The sequence below is a fragment of the Spodoptera frugiperda genome, chromosome 16, assembly GCF_023101765.2.
Source record: "Spodoptera frugiperda isolate SF20-4 chromosome 16, AGI-APGP_CSIRO_Sfru_2.0, whole genome shotgun sequence".
In the NCBI taxonomy this organism is placed as follows: domain Eukaryota; kingdom Metazoa; phylum Arthropoda; class Insecta; order Lepidoptera; family Noctuidae; genus Spodoptera; species Spodoptera frugiperda.
Genome location: NC_064227.1, coordinates 762,999 through 790,012, shown reverse-complemented (window position 1 = coordinate 790,012; position 27,014 = coordinate 762,999). Strand labels below are relative to the sequence as shown.

General features: G+C 36.7%; 1 protein-coding gene across 17 annotated transcripts in view; it reads right to left on the bottom strand.

The window, feature by feature from the left end:
• The window catches only part of LOC118280599 (muscle calcium channel subunit alpha-1), a 106,823-nt gene that overhangs the window by 15,207 nt on the left and 64,602 nt on the right, over positions 1–27,014 (bottom strand). For 10 of the 17 annotated variants that reach the window (XR_007706113.1, XM_050699353.1, XM_035600766.2 and 7 more), the window contains exons 3-30: positions 25,683–25,805; positions 23,684–23,814; positions 17,360–17,465; positions 16,849–16,988; positions 15,185–15,291; positions 14,452–14,604; positions 13,791–13,987; positions 12,969–13,072; positions 12,513–12,700; positions 11,916–12,031; positions 11,384–11,499; positions 10,893–10,995; positions 10,282–10,454; positions 9,674–9,884; positions 9,178–9,298; positions 8,960–9,045; positions 8,782–8,888; positions 8,534–8,703; positions 8,069–8,219; positions 6,052–6,187; positions 5,667–5,833; positions 5,052–5,139; positions 3,335–3,442; positions 2,649–2,701; positions 2,027–2,164; positions 1,643–1,757; positions 1,259–1,389; positions 538–763 (exon numbers count right to left, since the gene is read on the bottom strand). Coding sequence is in view for 16 of the 17 variants with exons in the window: in XM_050699353.1 (XP_050555310.1) it covers positions 538–763; positions 1,259–1,389; positions 1,643–1,757; positions 2,027–2,164; positions 2,649–2,701; positions 3,335–3,442; positions 5,052–5,139; positions 5,667–5,833; positions 6,052–6,187; positions 8,069–8,219; positions 8,534–8,703; positions 8,782–8,888; positions 8,960–9,045; positions 9,178–9,298; positions 9,674–9,884; positions 10,282–10,454; positions 10,893–10,995; positions 11,384–11,499; positions 11,916–12,031; positions 12,513–12,700; positions 12,969–13,072; positions 13,791–13,987; positions 14,452–14,604; positions 15,185–15,291; positions 16,849–16,988; positions 17,360–17,465; positions 23,684–23,814; positions 25,683–25,799 (3,759 nt within the window). In the remaining variant the exon portion in view is untranslated. Of the gene's footprint in view, positions 1–537; positions 764–1,258; positions 1,390–1,642; positions 1,758–2,026; positions 2,165–2,648; positions 2,702–3,334; positions 3,443–4,405; positions 4,514–5,051; positions 5,140–5,666; positions 5,834–6,051; positions 6,188–7,277; positions 7,411–8,068; positions 8,220–8,533; positions 8,704–8,781; positions 8,889–8,959; positions 9,046–9,177; positions 9,299–9,673; positions 9,885–10,281; positions 10,455–10,892; positions 10,996–11,383; positions 11,500–11,915; positions 12,032–12,512; positions 12,701–12,968; positions 13,073–13,790; positions 13,988–14,451; positions 14,605–15,184; positions 15,292–16,848; positions 16,989–17,359; positions 17,466–23,683; positions 23,815–25,682; positions 25,806–27,014 lie in introns of all 17 variants that reach the window. The other 7 variants (XM_035600780.2, XM_050699362.1, XM_050699363.1 and 4 more) reach the window with 4 other exon arrangements.

Below are 27,014 nucleotides of genomic sequence, written 5' to 3'. Positions count from 1 at the left end.
ATATATAAGACATAGAAGAAGAAGAAAAGAAAAACACAAAATTGGTGAATGTTTTATAAATTACTAGCAAACCCAGTGAAACTCGTTTTGCCACCAATGATTTTTCCTGAATTTTCTTTGCTATAAACCCCACGGAGCTCGAGACATTTCCAACGAATACAAAACCGAGGAAATCGGGTTGTGCGTTCTGGAGTTATAGCGTCAGGAAGGAAAGCCTGAATTATTTTTATATAAATAAATAAAATCCTTATATTGACATAATGGGCAAATATAAAAACATTATACCTATGATCTAAACTAAGAGTAACTAAGAAAAAGCAGAAAAGCGATTTAGATATTTAAGTAAACTGGAAAAGATTAGATTGTTATAATGATGACTAAAATGGCACTGAAAGAAAAGTATCATGAGAATCTTGGAAAGAATAATCAGATAGACGAAACAAATTTTTCAACTTGCAAAATGAACAGATCGATAAACATTTTTTTTGGAATAGGTGGCAAACAAGCAGACGTGTCAACAAACATACAAAAACTGACCTTAAATCTAAAGGCAGCAAGTTTGAAAATGAACTCCAAGGCGAAGACGGCGGTGAACAGCATATTCAACAAGTCGAGCGCCTTGCTGTACTCGTGGGGCTGGTTGTGGTACTTCATGGCGAGGGTGATGGTGTTGATCATGATCAGCACGAAGATGGCGTACTCGAACGGCTGTGACGTCACGAACCACCACACTTTGTACTGTATTCTGTGCTTTGGGATGTATCTGTGGAATAAAGGTAAATGGGATTAGTGAAAATAGTTCTGTAGAGCTTGTTTGGTTGTCGCATTAATTCTAAAGTTTAACGATTTTCAACAGCACGCCTTTTATCCCCGAAGGGATAGGGGTACTTTTCACCATTTGTATTGTAAGTCCTATGTAATAGGGCGTGAGCCTATATCTACTGGGCACCACTCCCGCTTTTCAGTCTTCGAAATTCTCAGTAATAGCACAAAATCGATGCTATATGTTATAGTGTCCGGGGAAGGTTAAGACTTTTAACAATAAAATACATTGGATGGTAAACTGTTTCAAAAAGTCTATAATATTTTTTCCAATGTTGGACTAAAAGAGAAGTTTGCCATAATTTTCACGCTTGACAAAGATATCGCATTTTTAAAGGACTAGGATTCTCAGGTAACGTGATGCTTCGTATTTATTAAATATGTGGTATAATTTCTTTAAAATATTAATTACTTTATCAGTAAAATTCTATCTTACCTTCTTATTGGTTTAGCTTTTAGCGCGAACTCTATGCAGTTTCTCTGGTTTTTATCTAACTCACAGTTCTTGTATTCCTGCTCACCCTCGTTTTGGAACGTCACTATGACGAAACCGACGAATATATTTACCTGAAATAATATAATTAAATCAGCACCTTCAATGACTCAATGGATTTCTTTTGCCATTAATAGGATCAAATAGGATCATATTCATACGACTTCTCCCTCTATGGAACAAAAAGGACCCAGCTAAAAATTTAAGGAACTTTGGAAGAAATGATATCACGGTATGGCGTATGGGTGTATTTGAGTTTGAACTATGTCAGGACTATGGGGAATATAATTATGGTGATGGTATAATGGCAGAATGGATGTGACTCACCATAAAGAAGGCAATAATAATAATGTAAATAATATAGTAGGCTGCAACGATTGGACGGAAGTTGGTTATGGGACCTCGGTCTTCAGCATTCGAATCTATAGAGACGTACAACAACCTGAAAATAATGATAAAATGAAAATATATTAAAATAATGATCCAAATATATTATTATGTCAGAAGAATGATCCAAAAATATTATTATGTCAGAATAATGATCCATGTATATTATTATGTCAGAAGAATGATCCAAGTATATTATTATGTCAGAATAATGATCCAAGTATATTATTATGTTAGAATTATGAATGAAGTACATTATTATGTCAGAATAATGATCCAAATATATTATTATGTTAGAATAATGATCCAAGTACATGTCCTTACCCTGGCCATCCTTCAAAAGTAGACACAGTGAAGAGCGTGAGCATCCCTTTCATGACATTATCAAAATGGAAGTCATACCGCGTCCACTCCCTGTCCCGCACCAAATAGTTGCGATTCTCAAACACTAAATACGTTCCTCTGAAAAATAATTAATATTTGTTGAGAAATTTGTTCAATATCAACAACTATGGGTAAATAGTTAATAGAGTGAAATCACTTCGAGTTTGACTATTGAGAAAGGTGTGACAAATTCAGTTCTAGATTGAGTTTTTTTTTTCAGAACTTTGGAGGATCCCCACTCTAGGATTTTCTTCTGTGTCATGGGTGCGTTTACAAACATGCATAATATGACACCCAGACCCGAAACAACAATTTTTGGATTACACAAAAAGTTTCTCCGTGCGGGAATCGAACCTGCTACAACCACCGCGGTAATCGTGCAGTAATAATGATTATAAGTCTTTAATTTTTCAGTCTAAGTTTTTAGTGGTAGATGCTTCTATTATAGGCTTGCCACCCAATATAAACTAACAGCAAAATAAGTAATATCTACCTATCAGCCCTTTCAGTTATAATATAAATCAAAGCTTTTATTTTCAAATAGTATGAAAAAGATACTTACTGACATTCATCCTTTGTCATTTTTGAAATATCATTACATCTAAAAAATTTGCCCTGAAACAAATACCTCAGCGATTAAATCAGTGACGATAGTTAATTTAAGCTACATTAGTTGCATGCCACAACATCGAAACAATGTAAGTACTAAAAGGCCATTTATTTACTGAATCAATGAACCCATTTCTCATGATAAAAGCATATAGTAATATGTACATTTTAGCTAAATATTTATATAATGTTAATGTTATTGTAGAGATTGAAACAACATGATCTATATAACAATGCCACCCTCTTTGCTACAAGCTGTATAAACTAATTCTAAAACACATGCGACATAGGTTACATAGGTTATACAATTAGGACATCTAAACATCGTGCTATTTCGATCTTCGAACTTAAATTGCCTTGTAATATTGTCTGTATAAATAAAAATAGTTTAGTCGAAATGTTTGTACGCGTGTAACTCGCGAACGACTGCACCGAATTGGATAAATATTCCCTATAAATATGGGTTATTGTCAGGACAAGGTTTTTATTTCAAAAAATATCAATACAGATATCAGGGGTGTCAGAAAAATAGTATCGAGTCGATGGAAATTATTTCTGAATCGATCGATTTTACTTCAATAAAGGCAATATAAGTAAGAAGATGAACTCGAACTATCACCAAAACGTTCCAAAGCTCACCTTAAACAACTGTACACCGACCACAGCGAACATAAATTGTAATAAATACGTAACTAGCATAATATTTCCTATAGTCTTAATGGCTACTATCACACATTTGACCACATACTGTTAGCGGAGTCAATGAGTTAGTTGTCGGGGCATACGTTACCAGGGGGGGGATCCAAGTCCATCACGCAGCCACGGGTACATAGGGGGACAAGCAAACTTCTTTTTAATCACGTACAAGGATCGTAGGATACATACGCTAAGGTTAGAAACTTAACTCTCCAAAACGCCAAGGTAGGGGGAGCGGTTATGACTTCTAACATAGGTAGAATTAGTCAACTAATGGTCTCACATAACATACTACACCTTTGGGTTCATTAATGATCTCATGCTTCTATTTGACGACATTGAAATAATAATTCTATACTTTCTACTCGTATAACATGCCTCCTATAATTTCGTCCTTACCGATTAGATATTTTTTTATGAAAATAGGAACGAAAATAAAGCATGTCACAACATATATATAGAAAAATAAGGGTGAAACCGCAAAGCTTTCCAAATATATATTTTATGGAAGCTTTAGCTGAATTAGGTTACATCAAAGTCATTAGCACAATAGTTAGTTAAAGCTTAAAATTATACATAATAATGTGTAATAAGCTTTGTTTTCTTTATATACGCTCATGTTTACATAAGCTGTATTTTGTACATTAATATAAAAGTGTATAGAAATGTAATATTACAAAATCACACGTGTAGTTTGTAGATTTAAGTGTGATTTTTATCAAAAAAGAAATAATAAGTGTAGAGATTACAACAATATAATATAATAACAAAAGATAATCATGAGAAATGAGCAAAAAAAAAAAACAATTAAAAAAAAAGAAAAGTAAGGATGTGAAATTTAAAAAAATTGGTACCCAAAGGTGTATTGAAGATTTGAAGGTATTGTATTGGTGACGAAAAGTTATGAATGTGTATATTCACTCGTGACACAAGACTTGGATTTTGTAGGATAATGATCCTTGAGTTTGTAGGATTTTTGATCCTTAACTTACTATGATCCTTAATGCCCCCTACCTTGAACATTTGCACTCCCATAACGGCAAACATAAATTGCAGTAACGATGTTACCAACAATATGTTGCCGATAGTTTTGATGGCAACTATCACACATTGTACAACGTGCTACAATCACGGAAAAATCATATTTACTATCATAAATATTATGTGACTATCATAAAGATTATGTGACTATCATAATCATTATGTGACTATCATAAACATTATGTGACTATCAGAATAGTTATTTAACTTTAGATCATGAACTTTTGCTGTATGTTTTCTTAAGTGATGTCCTAATACAATACGAATGCACGATTGACCAACAATTCAGGTGGCGTTACTTCTCAAAATAAAGTAACTAGATTTGGCATTACCAGATTTGTCACCAGCAACAGAGATACTAAAAATGTGTTGTCAAGGAATATATAGGAAATTGTTACCATTTGTGGATAAGATATGATTTCTTTAAAAACTCCCCATGGAACCTAGCAATGCATCCGTATTTATTAGACCACCACTTAAGTAGAACTTAATTTTATCTGTAGTTTTAAAAATAACAGTAATTATAGCTTCTTAAAATTGTCAGATATATTTTATAAAAAATATCTGTATATTGAAAATATAATAAAAAATTAAATGATAAATAAATGGTGTTACTGACCTTAAGGCCCTTGGCCCTGTTAATGGCCCTTAAGGGCCTCAGCACCCTAAACACTCGCAATATTTTCACCACCGATATACTACCCGACCTGGAATAAAGAGACACTTACTGTAACAATTGCAATTGTGTGTTTCGTTGTGTGAGTAAGGTACGGCACTGCAAAGTCGGCTCGACCGGAGTGATACCACGGCCTCCCAGAAACCCGTCGTGAAACAACGCTTGCGAGGTGTTTTGTTGTGTGCGTGACGTTAACGGTAGCCCAATTGCTCTCTTACCCAATCTTTACAATCCCCGGTTCCCTAAAAACCCTTAAATTCCTAATCCCCTCTGGTGTTTCAAGTGTCCTTGAGCGGTGGCAATTGGTTACCATCAGGTGAACCGTCTGCTCGTTTATCAAATTTCATATAAAAATATTTGTTAACCAATCCACGAAAACTAATTAAATCAACTCTGCATTGATGACAATCCTCGTCCTTTTGAACAGAAGCCATTGAAATATTAATCTTTTTTTTTTCTTTAAAAATCCTGGTACCACCTTGTATCCTAAATGACTAAACTTAGGCTAAAAGGCCACAAATCTTCTAAGAGATAAACAAACAGTGAATGCAAACGTACTTAAAGCTCATAGAGACAAGCGAGACGCAGACGACGAGCATGTCAAGCACGTTGAAGGCGGACCGCAGGAAGGCACCCTCGTGGAGGAGCAGCCCGTACGTGACCAGCTTCAGGAACAGCTCCAGCGTGAAGATACCAGTGAAGAACACGTCGAATTGACTTAGCAACTGCAAATTAAAATCGAGTATAGAACTTAGAATTAACATATCTTTTTGCAAGGCCTAAAAAGACTGGGATATGTAGGATTCAGTTCTAAACTTGATGCGGTAACAGAAATTCTTGAAAATTAAAATGTCTAAGGTAACATTCAGGAATGGAACCCAAAGCAACATGTTAAATGGAAATTGAAACAAGTCTAACCAAAGATGAAAGCGTAAAATCTCACCCAATTTCGAAATCCTTTTTGTGCAGCATCCAAAGGATCTTCAGCTGCCAACATGGCGGAAGACAGCATGATGCAGACCAGAATGATGTTCCCGAAGGTGGACGATGATGACATCTTGTAGCAAAACACCCGGAACCTAGCATTGGAGACAGTGTGTCAGTTGTTGATGGTAAATAGAAAGAAGCAGAAGAAAACACACCAGAAGAAGATCAAAAAGATAACAACAAGAAGAATTTAAACAATTCCATTAAGAAAATACCTGCTTTATTCATACAAGTTTATCGCAAAACAGATTTAATGAATATTTAATTAAGTAACAAATTGGCTTGATTCAAAAGAAGTAGTTATAAGTGTAAATTTAATTCTGATGTGTATTTCAAATACATACAATAAAATACATATAACACATATTATACACATATATTCTAGACACAGTGTTACAAAAATCAGTGATAGAAGCTCATGCATTAAAATCACGCAAATAAATATAATACGGTACACACCATGCATGCATGCAACAATTTCATGTAACAAGTATTTGAAGAGTCATCGCTGGCTTGGAGCATTCATGACACAATCATGCATGGAGACATCCACATGCAAAATGTTCAAACATGAATGCTACAAGCCATATATTGACTTCAAATCGATGATAATTCTAAGGGATTTCAGGTCATGCTTTGAAACCTATCATCTAAACAAACATACCTAACTTCTAATGGGAAACACAGATTTCGGTACCCACTATACTCATTGCTGGAAGATGTAGTTTCATCTAATTTTGATTATTCCACACAATGGAGGTTATAACGTTCGTGCACCACGAGGGACATGAATGAACAATATGATGTTGGAAACGGTACTGCGGTATAAAGTAAAACGTTTAGGACTAAAAATTTTGAAGAACATAAAATGAAAAGAAGTTCTCATCCACCAGAATATTTAGTAATCGTTTCAGGTGAACATGAAATTAAATCGAAAATAGGTAAACTGAAGATTGAAGATGTTTCTAAGGCCAAAACTATGAATGTAAATAAAGGAACGACTAGACTGAAGGAAGAATCCTTTGGAGTAGGTTGCGGATACACTACAGGAGATACAGTTTCCAACAGACAGGGACAGTCACATTCGATGATATGTAATGCCAATCACTGCAAGGACAACACAACGCCAATCGACACAATGAGACATGGGTACCACCAGGTGATGAGGCCATCACCATTCACCTGTTCGTCGGTGAGAATATGAAGAAACTACTAGCGTTGGGTATAGGCGGCGTCTGATTTGGCATATTCAGTTCTGACACTCGCCGTGGTCTGGCTGTTACCAGTGTTCCCTCTTCTTCAGATTGGCCGCCATCTTTGTGAAGGAAAATGACAGAATTTTCTACACTATCGTCTAGCACTAAAGTTAGTTTAATCCTATGATTACCAATAGTCTCGCTATCGCTATTGACCATGCCGAAATCCCTGTACCTAGAATGCCTCAACTAAATTATCATGTAAATATTTTAATGCTTAATTAAACGCAAACACAAGTGTGGAAATTAGCTAAATGTGTAGAAATGGTAAATAATAAATTAATTTTTAATAATAATTAATTAAGTTGAAAGAAGAGAAAGACGTAAGGCGTAAAGTAGAAAACTGATTTGTCTTTGATAGTACTCGTATATTCCCGAAAATGAATAGTCAATAATATAGCGACAACAACTCGTGCTTATGACGCATAAAATATAAAGTACAAAATAGAGTAATCAGCAAAACAATAAAGACTTTAAAACAATGAAATCATGGTCTAATATCCTACACCTCATGAGACGAAAACACGTAAATTTCTGTGTTTAGATCCTAAAGATGACAAATGAGAACAAGGAACAGAAGAAATTAAATCAGAATCAAGCATTCAGCGTCATGAGCACGATGACACAGTTCAAACGATCAAAGACAAATGTAAAAACAAAATACGTAAAAAAATAACATCTAATAAGTTTCTGTTAATCGTTCGTTCCCCCCCTAACCTGTTGGTCTTAGTAAATATGAAGAAGGAGGTGGCATCGGGTATGGGTTTCTTAGTGTCGCATATATCGACCTCGGAGAGGCGACGCGGCCGCGCCGATGAAGTCGTGGGCTTACGTTTCAGTCGAGGCTCTTCTTCCAACTCTGTGTTCACTGTTTTGGTTGGTTAGCTTATTGTATTATTGATTGCACCAGTTCTGGCGTCTTGCACAGCATTGTTTACAGCAAATTTTATTTTATGTATTACTTTACTTCATAAAACATGTCCTGTATTTTAAATTCCAACGTCGTCCCCATATTAGTATTACTTGTGCTGATCTCTAAATTAATTTACTTTTAGTTAAACAAGAAGAAAGAATATAAATATTTAGTTTCAATATTTTCCTTATCGATAAAAGTGTTTAGCCACATCCCCTTTTTATCAAGTTTACTATATGTTGGTAACTGAACACCTAAAACTATTATACCTATATGATTTCTTTGATGCCCTTCCATCATCTCCTGGTCTTCGCGTTCCTGTTCCTCTTCTGTCCTTTCATTGCCTTCATTTTCTTCATCAATGATCTCTTCTATTTCTCCTTCCATCTCATCTTGCTGCTCTCCTTCCGACCCTGTCTCTTCGTATTCTCTTTCAGAGCTGGAAAAAGGGAATTGGTTAATCTTCATAGTATTCATTTCGATTAAGAGTTTGTCATCTATAAAAGTGTTTACTTACTTATCCGAAGTATAGACGTCGTCATCATGAATGTACTCGTCATCAGTATCTATATGAACTCCTTCAGCCGCTACCACACTCCCTCCTTCCTTCTCTTCTGGTGCCTGCTAATAATTGTCATTCAAATTTAAGTCAATAGTAATGGAGTTAAAGCTGAAATTTCTATTTTAATACTTACTGCTTCATCCTTTTCTATGTTGGTCAATGATTCTGCATCAGCTAAGTTATCTACAGCGATGGCCAAGAACACATTTAGGAGGATGTCTGAACGAAGGGTTGTTAAGGAAATATTGCTTACAAAATATGAATCATAAATGATTGACATTACGATTTATTTTTGTGTGACTTCATACGTGCTGTCCATTGAATATTTTAATAATTTTTTGAAAAGGATACAGTTACCACAGATGAACAAAATGATGAAGTAAATACAGGCGAGGATCCCGAGCGTGCCCACACCACCGTATGCTTTGATACCTTCATACATTACAGCGTTCCAATCTTCACCTGTTAATATCTGAAAGCAACGTTTGTTAGTATGTCATTATTACTAGAATTTCTAATAAAGAAACTTCCTCATATAGGTAAGCTTTAGCTGCATAGCTAAAAAAATATGGGTTGGCTCTAATAATAACTAATTTGATAGCTTCACTGAGGAGGAAGACTGCTTTGACTTTCAGTGCTTTCCTGGTCTATTTGAAATTAATAATTTTGGCTTTTGACATAAGATTTACTATTTTACTGTTCCAGGATTAGACTTCTCTTTCATCTTAAAAGATAACGTTCTTGATTTATTATTATATTATTTAGTATTTCGTTAGACGTCTACTCATAGTACCTACTCACAAATATGCAAAAACGCATGTTGTAGGTTCCAAATTGTTATCCCTACCTGAAACACCGTCAGCAGAGCCTGCCAAAAGCAATCAAAGTTATGTCGATCCTTCTCCTCCACTGGGTCGTAATTGAACTTCCCTCCGAAGACTTGCATCCCCAGCAGTGCGAAGATCATGATGAACAGGAACAGCAGTAGCAGAAGGGATGCGATCGACTGAATGGAGTTCAGGAGTGACGCTACTAAGTTGGAGAGTGAGCGCCAATATCTGGAATAAGAGGTAATTTTGTTATTAGATATTTAAAGAAAAATTACTTTGGAGGAGAAGAAAGAATTACAAAAAATACACATTTGTATAGATAAAAAGATCAATAGACTTACCTACGGTTTTAAGATCAAATTTATGGAATCTTTTTTTTAAATTAACGTCAAACATTATGGAACTGATTGGCTATATATTTTTATTAAAATATCATTTGAACTTAAAACTGTATATTTACCATGTTTATACGTTTTTCATCTGTGATCATGGCGCTTGCAACAGAGTCGAAATATCGGAAACTTACAAAAACTTAGTTAATAAACATGGTTAATAGCCCGTTTTAAGTTCTAATGATTATTACTAGTGACAATCTCAGTTTAAATAGGTATAGTAAATAACTTACTTGGTAACTTTGAAAACCCTGAGCAGCCTGACGCAGCGTAACACGGAGATGCCCAGAGGAGGCATGACTTCAGTCTTAGTGAGCACCATCTCACTGATGGAGCCGATGACAACGAAGCAGTCGAAGCGGTTGAACAGAGAGACGAAATAACCCTGGAACATGTTAGGGGGCAACTTGACCGGGAGGCAGACAGTGGTAATGAAGCCTGCTGGAAGAGAGACAGCAACGAAAGCGAGGTGGCAAGCACGGGTTAGTTGCAGTGGGTGTTAACATCGAGAGTTAATAGTACAATTAATTTATCTATCTCTTTCCTTTGTATATGTTTGTCATTCTTTCCTTTTCTTTTCTGTTCTTTGAAGAGATAGATCTATTACTTACTGTTCTTCCATTTTTTCCAATTGATTTTTAAATAAACCCATCGAAGGGTAATCTGTTGCTAAACGCCATTATAGAATCTCCGTCCCATTATTATTTTGTTTTTCCAAAATCATGACATCAATAATTACAACTTGAAATCTCATGCTCCGTGAGGTAGGTTATATTGTAACTACCTTGAACACTTAAAAGAAGATAAAACAAGACAGATACATCACGATATAAAGATTACTTACTTGTAAACCTAAACTGTACATCTTGACCAACATTTCTAGCGTGAACAGCGCCACGAAGAACGCGTTGCCGTACTCCTGGAAGAGATCCAACCACTCTGGCTGCCTGGAATTGAGAACAGATTCTGTTTGAGTAAAAATAAAAGCTATATTTCTAAATTTTATAAATGATAATCCCATAATAACAAAACAAATGATTGATGAACAAACCTATTTTAATTGGTTTCATAATTCATTGTGAGTTTAGGAAACTGATTTTAAACTCTAAAGGTAAGCGTCCACAGGCCCGTATCGTACGTATCACACGCATAGTACGCATTCCGTATCAGTTATGCATTTCATATCGGCTTTGCCGATGATGCGGTCCGTACGGTGCGGATCAGTGGACGCTGTTGTATGAGTTTCTATACAAGGCAAACTAAAATCCGTCGCATACGATGCGTGTGATGCGAAGCTTACTTAGATTCTTTAGTATATTTTGTTAGAATACTCACTGATAGTGCTCGCTGGCCAGTACCACTGTGTTCAGGAACACCAGCACTATGATCAGCCAGTAGAAAGTTTGGGACTTCACTGCTTTCCTGCACGCGCGCTTCATTCGACGGTTCACCTGTAATAATGACATCCAGTTTGTAAATGACATCAAATGACAGTCCCTAGATCTACTGGTTTGCCATTCGTTCATGGGTCGATGGGAAGAGGTTTAGTTAGGTTCATAAATGCGGTTTCTGAAAATTAAACACTTTCTCTCCTACCGGTTTTGTCATTTGGTTGTGTATTCCATATTATTTTTAATATGATGAATTGTTTTGTTTTTTTAAACACGTTGCCCGACACTAGGAATTTCTCCTGTGTCATGGGTGTGTTTACAAACATACAATTTCATATACACATGACACCCAGACCCGAAACAAACAACAATTTGCGGATCAAACAAAGAGTTGTTCCGTGCGCGATTAGAACCCGCTACCCGGTGTGCAGCTGCCGGTTGCCTAACCACCGTATCAGCCGTGCAATCATACTTACTTTGTCAAAGTCTTTCTTCCACGCTTTGCAAAAGGAAACTTTCTGTTGTTCATTCGTCTCTATCCCCAGATGGTCTGTCGAGTCGTGCTCATTCTGCGTCTGGCCTGAGATGTATTCTGAAACAAATTACAGTACCAAATCTTTATCTTATTCATTTAATTTTATGAGTTTTATGGGATAAAGGATTTGTTCCTTTATCGATAAGGTTTAAATTAGCTTCTACCTTTCCTACAGCGTCTAGAGTCTCATATAAGCCTGAACTTGTAATTTATCAATCAAAAACATGACTGGTGGTTTAAATTGCTTTTCAAAAAAGCGTATTCTTGTTCATTTTTTTAAACTGACATGGTCACTAACACTAACATTAGAACTTGAGACGGGATATTTACCATGTTTATTTATGTCTATGAGTTTCCGATATTTCAGCACTGTTGCAAGCGCCATGATCGTGGATGAACCGCGAAGTTCATCCTTGATCATGGCGCTAAACGAAACGAAATAAACATGGTAAATATTCCGTCTTAAGTTCTAATGTAAGTTCTTGTTCATTGTTTTACTCAATAGAAATTTTCATTATATCTACATCTGATATCTTACCTATCCCATAGTCTCTAGTCTGATCTACAGGTGGATGGTGTTCATGCTGATCAGCCAGCGGTTCCAGGTACTCTGCCTGCGTGATCCAGTCGAGGTAGCCCTTCAGGTCTTCCTCCAGCTGCTGTTTTTCTCGAAGCTTCTGGAAGTCTCCTCTGTTCTTCGCTTTTTCTCTTTCTTTGGAGAACTCTCTGTGATTGAAATGGTATCAGTAAAATAGGTGAAATTGTTATTTTTGGTAAAATTATTATCATGTCTGACCCGTGTGAAATTAAACTTATTATTTTGTATCTAAATTAGAATTCTTGTGTGAGGAAAAAAAAAGTAAATCTGTATATGTGTCATGTTTATAACAGTGAGGTTTTAAGTGTATTTATCCTAAACTTGGGAGGTTAGAAGAAGTGAGTATACAATCGTATCGTATTAAGTGGTTTTCTTTCATATTAAGTGTTAACTTACCCAGACAACACACCGAGAATGAGGTTCATGACGAAGAATGCGCCCAAAATGACCATCGATACGAAGTAGATCCACTCCCAACTGTTGCCCATCGCATCTTGTATCTAGAAAGACAAATATCAAACATACATTACGAAAACAGTGATCAATTTGATATTAAGGGATGTTAAAAACATGTTATTATAAAGAACCAACCGCCGTATTCAACAGTCATTTAATGGTTACTTAACCTTGTACTTAGCAACTGTTTTCGGTACAAAATCTTTACTAAAGAATAGTTTAACACATTGAACACCGTGGTGATCACCGCGGTGACCGACGTTAGCGGACGATTTGCCTTCAACAGTTTTCTATTGGCAGTCAAAGACTTAAGTAATCATTAAATGTACGGCACGGGAGTACGGCAGTTAATGACTTGAAAAATGTTGGAATAGAGAACAATTTGACGACTTGAAAGAAAGTTAGAGTTTTCTTCATTAATCCAGTCAATATAAATGGAGTAGATAACATTAAAGTAAACCCAAACGAAGTGCAAGCAATTTAGTAACCAGTTTTAAAAAGTGCAGTAACAAGAACAATTATTCAAAATATCAACGTTTATAAAGAAGCATCGAAATCTGTGAATGAGTACCTACCATTTAACAAATATACTTCTTTTAATAATTCAACGAAGACTCATAACCTCGATTACGCTTGATATTAAACGATAATAAAGTTTACGATGTAATAAAAAATCGCTTAAAGTTTTTTGCCAGAAATAAGTATGGGAGCGATTCCTTAATGACTCTTATCTCTTAATGAATAAAGTTGAAAGTAGCTTACATTATACATGACATCAGTCCAGCCTTCAAGAGTGATGCATTGGAAGACAGTGAGCATGGAAAGGCCGAAGTTGTCAAAGTTGGTGATGCCGAAGTTAGGGCCTATCCATCCTTCGCGACACTCCATCTCTTCGCCGATCTGGGAGCAGTTGAAGCCATTGTCGACGTCGCACGGATGTGGAGTGTCCATAATCTCATCTGCAAAAGGGGGAAGTGTTTATTTTATGGTATAAGCCGGTAAACGAGCTGATGGATCACCTGATGTTAAGCAATCGCCGTCGCCTATAGACACCCGAGGTGTTACAAGTGCGTTGCTGGCCTTTTGGGGGTTAAGAATTAAAGGGTTATTGGGGAATCGGGGATTGAGAAGGGGTGTAATTAGGCCTCCCGTAACCTTACTCACACAACGCAAGCTGTTTCACTTTCTCAGGTTTTCTGTGAGACCGTGGTATGTTTATAAATGTTTGAAAGAATTTGGTGAATGAAACGATAACTTTTAAAATGTCTATTGCCGAATTCCAAAGCGTTTACAACAATGTGTTGCTAGCAGGAAAGAAAGAACATAAACCCAATAGTGTAAACGTAGTAAAAGATTTAGAAGCACTAAAGTATTTAACAAACGTTTCAAATGTAGCTCCAATAAAAACAAATGTGGATCGAACCTGTGTACTTGTTGTAGCAGCTCTTGTGCATCTTGCCGGAGAACAGCTCCAAGCCGATGATGGCGTAGATGATGATGACGAAGATGACCAGTAGCGCGATGTGGAGGAGCGGCACCATGGCCTTCAGGATGGAGTTTAACACGATCTGGAGACCTGGAGATAGAACGTATGTGATAAAAACCAGTTGAATATGATTGGTTCAGGACAAACTTGTAGAGTTACGATGCCGTTTGGGCTTACTACGGTACATGATTTATTTAATTTTCTTTTAAAATAACAACTTTGTCCAACATTTATCCACGTTGGCATCGAACCTGCGCTTGCTTAAACTGCATCTATACGTAGAATAGCGCTTAAAGTGCCATTAGTGTGCCGAGACTGCATTATTATTTACAATTTCAGACACAGAAACACAGAAGAGCTTTTAATTAGCTTAATTAGATTGACAAGATTGTAAAAAAATATGCAACAACATAAGTCTTTCATTTAATACTCACACAACTACAATTTATACTTTCTTCTCAACTATGAAAAATATATAATGTACATCTATTGAAAAGGAATTTGAATCATTCATCCGTGACATACTCGTACATAATGTCACCTATATTCAACTATATAACCCGTATCTTTTCGCTTACTTCCTAAACCTTTCAAAGGGGTTATTGGGTGTGTTTTATTAGAATATGTTTGGAGGGTGATCTTATAAAAGGATTAATTAGTATCGACTCACTTGGCACGCCGGAGACGAGACGAAGCGGCCGGAGCACTCTGAACGCCCTCAGAGCCTTCACATCGAAAGCGTCCTTGAATATACTTGATAATACTGTGCTGACCATTCTGGAAATATCGAAAAATTCAATAAATATCCCACATTTCGAAGACCCAAATGTAAAATCAACTGTATTCTCTGGAGGTACGGTTGATTTTTCAACGATGGATGAATTTGGATACAAGGATTCCAGAACATCGGATACCAATATTATAATAAATCTAACTTTAATTCTTTACTAGTATGGTTGATATTACAATGAAAGCTGCAAGAATCCTTGCTGTCAGGTTAGTTATAGCTTCTCCAGTTCCTATTAAGCACAAGGATGTATTAAACGATGTTATGTCACTATATTATAAATTGCGTTTGCCTTCGGTTTCTTGGTGCACTGTGCATGAATGGTTTATGGCCTTTCGATAATATTAAATGGTCTTTTGTAGAGAAATGCTCAGAGATTTTGTATTTATATACGATGGGTATAAGTTTCTTGTGAACGATATTGTATTTTATTCTATGTTATGTGTCTACACACTTATAATAGTTCACGATGGTCCATTATTGGGCTATGGGTATTTTCTATAAATGAGGAGTTTGTCACAATCTCACCAGCTTGCCATTCATGGCAAGCTGGTTGGAGATCGCAGTTAAAAGATCATGTTTTTCAGAGAGCAACGAAACAATGTAACCAAGAATTGTATTGTAAACCTGATTAAAAAAAGAGTAGGTAAGTTATGGAGTTTCTTGCTTGTTCTTCTCCATAAGAATCTACACTTTGAAACGGGCAAATAACTTTACTAGAGCACTGACCGATACACAGATATTTTGTATTTTTTTTATACTGTGGTATATGCTTTGACGTTCAAAAGTGCCTTTCCGGTCTATTTGAAATAAATAATTTAGACTTTGACTTTGACTTTGAGCATCGCTTGTACGACACCCGCGTGAAGATTCAGAATAGAAACAAATGTAATGCCATCTGTACTGCCGTCACCATACAGCGAGGAAAATAAAAAAGTAATTGGTATTAACTACCACGTAACGAGATTGAAAGATTGAGTAGGAAAGGCCATAAAATCTATTAGGTACCAGTAAACTTGCACAGCAATATTCCCGGAATAATAGCCGGTGAAGCAATCATAGCATTTGGCAATAATGGCAGCGGGCTCGTTATAGCCAATAATGAACAACTTGATGCAGCAGTAAACGCTAAAACGTTTGTTACAAATGTTACTGAAGTACATTCTGGTAAACCTGATAAGGTATTTGAAAATAGACGTAATTTGGTTGATATGGAATGTGATTCTGTTTGTGTGAGTATAAAATTAATGGGTTTGTGTTCTCGATTGAATTGAAGCCTTGATGCTCTAAAGGTAACTGTTAATTATGTTGATATTATTGTTATATTAGAGGTCTTAAATTATTTGAAACTGATTTGATTTAAAACTGTGACGAAAAAGTCAGACATAAAGAAAGGGTAACAATTTATTTACATATTAGATATTTATGTAGTTTTAATAGTTGGATATTTGACAGTATTTATACAAGTTTTCAAATATATCTAGATTAGTACACAATAGTAAATATACCAGTCCTATTATTATTGTAAATTTTTGACTTAAACTTACCCGATGACAACAATCGTGAAATCCAACAAGTTCCAGCCGTTTCTGAGATATGAGCCAGGATGCATGATAAACCCGTAAGCAATGATCTTCATGACGCACTCTCCCGTGAATATTACTAAGAACACGTATTCGATCTTTTCCTGTTAATCATACAAATAAATAATTACATTAGTGAATTCCAAAATCTGGAAACTCAAATTCCACACACATTCATAACAACGAGAACTGTAGCACATATGATTAATAGATCTAACAAATATTTGTTGCAAGCTAGGAACTCTCAATGTGATTGAGGACCTCTGTGCTCTACCCCATCTAGGGGACATAGGACCTTAAGTAAAGTAAGTCAGGAACTCTCAATACACCTGTAAAAAGGGTCTTACGTGTCCATAAAGACATCAGAAAAATTACCAATTACTTTAAATTGACTGCTTAAAAAAGTATAGTAGATGTATTATATTAATATACAGTAAATAATAAAGATAATAGGAATAAAGGTAATGATACTCACAAGAACCCAATTGGTGTAATTTGAATCGCTGGCCGGGTATGGTGTGTAGACAGCGAGGGCGATGCAGTTGGCGAAGATGGTGGTGAGAATCATGTACTCGAATGGTCTGAGAGCTTCAGTTAGGGAATATTATTGTGCAAAACATAAATGGAATACAAAAACAAAATTAGGAGTTCCACATCATACGTGGCAACTGTTGACTAAAGACCTCTTCTCATACGAAGAAGGTTTGGATGCGGGTTGGTGTGCCATTGATAGGGCTCATATCTGGGTCCTATTAGAAATTGTCAAAACTTATTTATCTGATACATTTGGAGTTATAATTTTTTTTTAAACGTTGCTCTACACTAGTATTTTCTCCTGTGTCGTGGGTGCATTTACAAATATAAAGTTCACATACATATAAGTCCCAGACCCGAAACAAAAAATTTGGATTACACAAAGAGTTGCTGCGTGCGGAAATCGAACCTGTTACATGCTGCACCACAGCCGGTTGTCCAGGCATCGTATAAATAAACTGTTAAAATACACTGACAGCCATGGTAGTGAATCTGGATATTTTCCTGTGAATGGTTATAGGCTTTATGTTTATATTTATGTTTATAAATAATTATAAGAGTTTTGACCCAAAATTCCATCAAAACGGAATGCAATCACTTGAATGAGATATTATTACTACAGTTTCTTAGGAAACTAGTTCAGTATTCAGACTAGTTGTAGTTGTAGTATAGTGTGAGGTACGTTTCGTGCCAAGAATCATCTGAATAGCATATTTCGATGGATTGATTTATTTCCATCGATTTAGTGATACGCTGAACATTGAACAATTTGTCGGCAAATGTGCTATTACTATTTACTATGTATCTAATAGTATGATATAGATTCTAGACGATATCTTCACTCACAATGCCTATCAAAATCGGGGTTGATTCAAAAGGCCCTATAAGAAGGAAGGAGGAGATGGATCCGTTTATTTTTGTTTGTTGCCCTTTGCCCCACATTAGGATTTTCTCCTGTAAACATATAATTTCACATTCACTTGACACCCAGACCCGGAAAAACAATCTGTTCCGTGCGGTAATCGAACCCGCGAAACGTTATATGGCAGCCAGTTGCCCAGCCACCCGTGCCAATTTGCACTCCTCACTTTTAGTCAGTCTTATCAATAATGCTATTGTTATAGGGGATGAGGCTATATGCCATTTCTTAGACGAATATCGAAAACTACAATAACACTTTATCCGACTCTGGACACGTTCCTAATGCTATACACTTTTAACTACTGGACCAAAGCATTCTACCTGTTCAATAATATCCAAAAATAGATGCAGGTAATGAGAATATTACAAAATTTATTCAAGTGTAAGATGTTAATATAGCCCGGGTGTCGGGCTAGCGTGCCGTGGACGGGTATATTAAAAAATATCTCGAACCCATCCAAGAGACGCTGAAATACTTCCTAGAATATGATGATAATATCAATGTTTTTATTTTTATTTTCAGCTTGAAAGTGAATAACAGTAAACATTCCCGATTTCATAAAAATGCTTTAGTAATACTTTAAATTGTTTATGAAAAGTTTGTTGATGAGAATCGAGCTGTATATCGCTCTAAACAAGTGTCAGATTATGATTGAACTTTATCGTTACATAATTTAGCAACGAGATTTTCTAAACTGCATAGTCTGTGAAGAAAATGTTTGGTTGATTTTTTTGTTGTATGGTATAAGCCGGTAAACGAGTATACGGATCACTTGATGGTAAGCAATCGCCGCCGCCCATGGACACCTGAACTGAAACTCCATGTTTCCCGAAATACCAGAGGCGTTTGAAGTGCGTTGCGGGCTTCCCCTCTATCCCTCTCGGATTAGGAATTAGGGAATTAGAGTTGAGGATTAGTAAGGTTGGAGAGGGGAGTAATTGGGCCTCCGGTAACATCTCTCACACAACGAAACACAACGCAAGCGTTGTTTCACGTTGCTTTTCTATAAGGCCGTGGTATCACTCCGGTTGAGCCGGCCCATTCGTATCGAAGCATGTGTTGCTAAGCGCAAATCTCGAGAATAGCTGAACCGAGATCACTAATTTTCTTTTATTGGGTTTGTTATTTTTATAAGAATGTTCTTATGTAGGTAAAACATAACAAAGTTGCGTAGAAAAGTTTTCAAGGCGAAACAAAGTTCGCGGGGTCCGCTAGTTGCTCATAAATCTAACTGCAGCACCGCATTAATGGATTCCTTATCGCCATAGCGCTGCGTTGTTTCAAAGCTCGTAAAAATATTCAAACAACCTTGAACCCTTTCAATGACTCAATCGTTGTAACTATTTCACAGAACATCTAAAAAAACAACTATGACTCGCACGGTATTTGAACCTGAGACCCTTGACAATGGCATACCGCGAAGTTGTCCCAATTTCTCACAAAATAGAAGTCATGTTACTATTTTTTTTGTCACTCATTCATACATTCTTGGCATTAGTTGGGATGGTGCCAATTTTTTTAACCCATTACCGGCAATTGAGTGTTGCGTGGAAGTATTTAGTTGTAGTTACGAGTGTAAAGGTATTTTCGACTGTTCCTGGGTGGACAGAACACTGGTCATTTAATGTTGGCACTTGTTAAACATGAGGTTAAGTCTTGTATGTCATGTGTGTTACTATGATTTGCAAGTCCAATTACATATTTTATTTACTCGTAAAGTTTCTTAAGAATTCTTATAAAATGACGTTAAAATAGTTTCTGGTAAATTAACTAAAAAACATGGTTTACTAATGTATGATTAATAGAGGAAAGCTCTACTAGTTTCGGGTCACAAAGGGAGTCGTGCACAGACTCATGCTGTCGCGCAGCATACAATATTTTTATTTAAATTAGTATGTTGCACGAAAGTTATTAAAAAATAAAGTTTCTGGTATTTGCAACGATTAGCAAATCATGAAATTGTGGACATTCATTAAACACGACAGCACCCTATGTACCGCAAAGATAGACGATACCTAATGTGTCACTGTGTATGTATAATAATAATTATGCTTTTCACAAGACTTTTTTTTAAACTTGTTAAAGGACTTTGCCTCTCACAGACTACATTGCCCAGTGCCGTTAAAATCATAATCTGACGTACTCAGAGTCATTTAATGGTTACCTAACCTAGACCTTAGCAATTGTTTTCTATACAAAATCGTTACTAAGGAATAGTTTAAGTTATCATTAAATGTCTGTGAGTGCGGCAGAATAACTTATAAAATCAAAACTAAATAGCTATCGTACGAGTACTTAGAAATACACTCCTCTTTTATTACCTTTCTCAAAAACCCTTTCATCATCTTTCCTTTTATCCCATTCTTTGAATGTTACTCACGACTTTCTATCAGGAGAAACTAGGAAGTCACTACCCGGGAATAGATTTTACGAGAGCACCAATGTGTTGCTTCCGTCACACTTTATTTTTGTTTTGACGTTCGTTGGGGTTAATAGTAATTTTTATGATGTTTGGGAATGTCTTTGATTTCACTTTTACTTTTCAAACATATTTTTTTTTAGAATTCATTTATTTTGAGATCGTCATGTGGTGGAATGAGTTCGTTTTAGCGGTCTTTGGTAGGAATGTTATTTTGAGTGGGAGAAAATCATCCAATGACTTCTACCGCCTTGGGTGAGGCGAGAGGGAGTGTCAGACTCTTACCGATTAAAAACCACGTCGTTCCTACTCCTGCTTTTCGAGCCGGAGCCCCGGTAAACCCGCTAGGTAGTCCGCAGCTCCGGATTGGTAGGAATGCAGCGGTCTGTCCATGGATGGGTGACCGTACTTTAAATAGAACACAATCAGAATTTCGTGTAGGAACATAATTGGCGTATTGTTGAGTAATGGGTCGTTTGAATCGCTAACCATAGCGATTGTTGCTGTGCATCTGTTGTTATGGGCTACATAGGTCTCCATTGTTCAATATTTGTGTACAATGTAAAAAGAAAGTTTGCTTTTCGACAAAGATGGTAAGATGGTGGAAAATGCGAAAATGTTGTATTTTATGGTATAAGCCAGTAAACGAGCAGACGGATCACCTGGTGGTAAGCATAAGCAATCGCCCGCCTATGGACACCCGAAATACAAGAGTCGTTACAAGTGTGTTGCCTTTTGGGGGTTAGGAATTTAAGGGAGGTTGAGAAATTGGGGATTGGGAAGGAGGGTAATTGGTCCTCTGGTACCCTCACTAACACAATGAAACACAACGCAAGCGTTGTTTCACGTGTCGATTTTCTGTGAAGTAGTGGTATCACTCCGGTCGAGCTAAAGAATGGCTTCCACATTTGAGCTGTTGCCGAAAAACCCTTGTTTCGATGCCATTTTAGTGAGACTTTAGTTTATCAGATAGCCTCAAAATATTAGTATACCGTTATGTTTAAAACTCATAATTTTAAACTACAACAACTAGTGTCTGTCTGTCGATGTTTTCGTGAGTTACTGCGGACGATTTCCGTTCAAAAACTATGTTTTAGTTAGAAATATGTACAAGTGATATTTCACGGTATATTGCTGTGTTAATCTTTTGATTTACATGCTGATGACAAAATAAGATGGTAGACATTTTTATGTGTGTGCTTTTTTATTTATAAAATAATAGCATTTTGAAATTTCTTTTTACTATCAATGATTGGGTTTTTAGTATTTTGGTATTAGTTATTTTGGAGAATAGTTTAAACATATACTAGCGACCCGCTCCAGCTTCGCATGGGTGCAATGGTCACATATTATGCATGTATTATACATATAAACCTTCCTCTTGAATCACTCTATCTATTAAAAAATCCGCATTAAAATCCGTTGCGTAGTTTTAAAGATTTAAGCATAAAAATATGCAGGAAGACAGAGGAAGCGCTTCTGTTTTATACTATGTAAGTGATTAGATTTTTTTAAACATGGTTACTTGTTCGTTCTTCTGTAAACGAGTCCACATTTGAACGACCATTTAGCTTCAGAGACGGACAGACTGACGGACAGTTATATTTGGACGTTTTAAAATATGTGTATGTGGTATGTAATTATGTAATTAAAATAATCAACATTTATCTATTCACAAAAAACACCTCTGCCTACTCATTCGGGGATTAATTAGCGTGAAATTATGTTAATTGCATAAATATACGTAATGGAGCCTAATATTTATATTTCGGGTTATGATTTGAAATAATTTCGCCGCGACATAGAGTTGGCACACTGCCCGAACCGTTCAACCGTGGATATCGATTTAAAATATATCGATCATGCGAATTATTTATATCCCAATATTACGAATCAAACGGAGTTTTCGACGAATCATTTTATATTTTTGTAATATTTGCAGGTTGTAAAGTAAATCTAATTATATTTTAATTAACCCAACTATGATTCTAGACTATTAATCTATCTGTTTGCTAAATTTCGTTTCGTTTGGTTCAACAGTGTTTGCATGAAAGTGTAACAAACATTATTTTTATATTAACTATCGTGAGACATATTAAATTAACTAAAATAAGGGTTTAATTACGTAAATTAATGGGGAAAAGCTACTAGTTTCATGTCACAGAGGGACACTTCATCATGAGCAGCGTGCTTAGAGCTTTTCCCAATTAATTCACATGAGTAGGTAAGCCGTGATTTTTAGTTAATTTAGTATGTCTCTTTTCGGCTCGTTATTTAGTTATTAACATACACATATACATACATTAAATCCTCACAAACTATCGTATTTATAATATTAGTAGGAAGTAGGAAACCAGTCTAATACAATATATTTTACAATATTGCTATTGACCTATTTCTTTACGAATGTATATCGTTATGAATCTTATTATAATATGTATTTTTCAGTACTGTACTGTATATTATTTTGTTTAAAAATGTTTAGTTTGAATATTGTAGTATGTGGGACTGTGGGCTAGTCTCGCTATCTCCTAAATATGTTAAGGTTAGAATAAAATTTATTTGTCTACAGGTCATGGACGTGACTGAAAAATATTAGTCCTATTCACGATATTATGTATTATAGTTTTCTGGGTTGTACAAAATGCGTATTTTTCCCTAGGCATTGCGTATTTGATCACAACAAAAATGCATTTTTTTTTTAAAACCTTTGCCCCACTCTAGGATTTTCGCCTGTGTCGTGGGTACGTTTACAAACACACTCCTAAATTCCTAACCCCCGAAAGGTCGGCAACGCACTTGTAACGCCTCTGGTGTTTCGGGTGTCCATGGGCGGCGGCGTTTGCTTACCATCAGGTGATCCATCTGCTCCTTTACCGGCTTATACAAAAAAAAGGAAATTATTCTCATTTATCAAAGGATACTTCCACTCCACGATGTCGATGAAGGTCTTCCTCACAGGGTTCTTCAAGGTCAGACAGAACAGCGCCCTCTTCGGCCTCTCCTGTTGGACCTTCGGACCTCTTCGGGGAGGCTTGCGGGGGGCGACTGGGACCTGCGGGGAGAAATGAAGATATTATAATATAATTTTGTATTAAGTTCCTGCTAAAAGACTGGACAAATTTTGATGAAGTATGTTAGATATAGGGTTTTGATGCGCTCGGGTGAAGTAAACAAGGCCTATTCACTTCGACATAAAAATAAAATATTAAACACACTAATATGTTGTTGTTGCCCCATTTTAGGATTTTCTCCTGTATCGTATACACCCAGACACGATACAACAACTTGTGGATCACACAAAGAGTTGTTCCATGCTAGAACCGAACCCGCTACCCGTGGCACGGAAGCCGGTAGCCCAGTCACCGCACCAACCGTGCAAAAAAACCGTGTCTTGGCTCCAAAACAAACATAAATACAAGAAAAACTTCGACAAAATAACTCGATTTTTTCAATTTAAGCCTTCGATGTACCCAGGTAAGGTAGAAAATAGGTCAATGCATATTGACAGGGATCTGCCCGCCCCAATTTGGTGTCGGCGTGATCGAGGTAAATCCAATTTGTAGTACGTGGACGAAATGCAGCTGTCTGCGTGCGGTAATGTGATGGTGACCCGTCACGAACCAAGCTGTGTAGGGCAAATGGTATTTAGTCACCAAATATAATATCTACAGAATGATTCCACAAACATTACAGTCAGATACAAATTCTAGATTAGGTTTGGGCGATGTACTAAAAACATTATGGTTATATTTTATGGTACGGCTTCGCTCGTGTGGATTACGGACTTTGTGATTAATAAAAGTAGACTAAGTCACTCCTTAGTACATTAGCTACCTGCTAATAAAAGTCCTGTCAAAATCGGTCCAGCTGTTTCAGAGATTAGTTAGAACAGACAGACAAAAATTGTAATAAAAATATTTTGTGTTGTGTATCGTATTTATTATTCATATAGTAAAAAGACACTATTTATTAGACTAGATAGTCTAGATAGACTTTCTAGTCTTCTGCCTAGATAGATAGATTTCCTTTATATACATATCAGATGTTATGTTTTTACATATGTACAAGGAATAGCCAAGTTGCAGCGTTGATGACAAAGCTGATGTGGCATCTAAAGTAGAAGTAAAGTATGTGTCGTATCTCTACGGAGATTAAAAAGATATTTGCTGACAGAGTGGTGACGACGGCCGCTAGCCAAGATCATTCATGTAGGTATAGTACGATAATAGTAGGGGCAGCTTTTTATCGAACAAATTTTAAAATAAAGTAACTGATGAATAGATATTTGGAGGTTTCACTGCAGTTGCACTGCAGTCGATGCTCCAGCCACTGCAGCAAGCTTGCATTTATGCTGGTATAGTCTAAATTGTAATGTCACTGTCATGTATATCCACTTTTCAACATTTATGTTATAAGTCCCATGTAATAGCAGGTGAGCCTATTGTCATATACTAGGCACAATTCCAGATTCCGTGCTACTACGGAGAAATTTTCGAAAAGCCAAAAAAAGTTCAGCAGTACTTTGCCCGACCCGGGAATCGAACCCGAGACCAATTGCCCGGCAGTCGCACTTACGACCACGCGACCAACGAGGCAGTTAGGCAGGCTTTTTTTAAAGGGGAAAAATCATCTAATGACTTCTCTAGCCAGGGCAAGCCGAAAGCGAGTGTCAAACTTACTGACTAAAAACCACCCCATTCCTACTCCTGCTTCGAGCCGGAGCCCCGGTAAACCCGCTAGGTAGCCCGCAGCTCAGGATTAGAGTCTAGTTTTATGACCTTGAACTAGTTTCCTCGCCTTAAATTTATAATAATACTACTAACATAGTTTGTAAGTATAATGTTACTAAAACTATGAATCTTGTTGCTCGGAATAAATGATTTAAATAAAAAATAATCATTATAGGTGGAAGTAAAGTACCTGTATGAGTTGTCCTGTGGCATCGGCGCCGATGGCAGTGGGGGGCGGCGTGGTGGGGGTGGTCGCCGGCGCAGTGAGGGCCGGCGCCTCCGGCCCCCCGCCCTCTGCCACGCTCATCTTGACCTGCGGAGGAATAAAACTATGTTAATATGCTGGTAAATGTGAGTTTTTGTGAAGGAAGAGTTTTATAGTTATGTGCTGATATCCAACTGAGCTAAAGCTCTATCCCTGACCTGACGAATAGAAGTGTCATTCATGAGCAGCTTGCAAAACTATGCGTATGCACTATTTATGTTCATACGACTCTCACGCGGATCTATAAGTTACCGGTATGGGGCCATGTAGTGTGGGCCGGAGGTGAAAACAATAGGCTTCTCATGTATGAGAGTGCGGTCCCAACGTCAAATGCCAATGTCACATTTTCCAAGTTATATGTACTGTCTAAGATTATTTAGGACACCACTGATTATATGGTGAAGGAAAACATTGTGAGGAAATCTGTTTATGATTTATAATTATAAGTTTTTTACCAGATTTGAGCAATATATTGATTAATGCTCGATTTCCGTGGAAGAAGACCACTTACAGGCTAATGATGTGTACCTAACATGTAAGTTTCAATGCATCAGAAATTTCACGTAAAATCTTCCATAATACAATGTTGTAGCTGTTATAATTTACTCAGTATTACTTAACGTTGATAAGGACACTTGACACGTTGTATACGCGCAGTATACGCACTGTATACGCTCAGTAACCGCGCGGTATCTCCGCTGTGTCAATTCACGACAAAGTTATGCGGGACTTCTCTTACATTACACGTAAAGCTGTGTTCATATGTGATTACATTTTCTTTATAATTTGGATCTCTGAAGGAACAGATAGGAGTCACCACGTATAAAATACTAGCTTTTACCAGCGACTTCGGGCCATTAGGTAAAATTTTCTTAGTAGTATGACGTAGAAATCTTCCATAAGGACTGATGACGGATAGCCGTTATTAATTTACTCAGTATTACTTAACGTTGATAAGGACACTTGACACGTTGTATACGCGCAGTATACGCACTGTATACGCTCTGTAACCGCGCGGTATCTCGGCTGTGTCAGTTATTCACGACAAAGTTATGGCGGGATCTTCTCTTACATTATCACGTAAGGCCGTGTTCATACTGGTCGAGCCCATCTGAATTTTCTAATGGGAATGCGTCGTTTTCCCGTGGTAAATAGTAGCCTATGTGCTTTTTGTGTATCAAAATATCCCCATACAAAATTTCATGCAAACTGGTTCAGTAGTTTAGGCGTGATTCAGTAACATACAGACAGACAGAG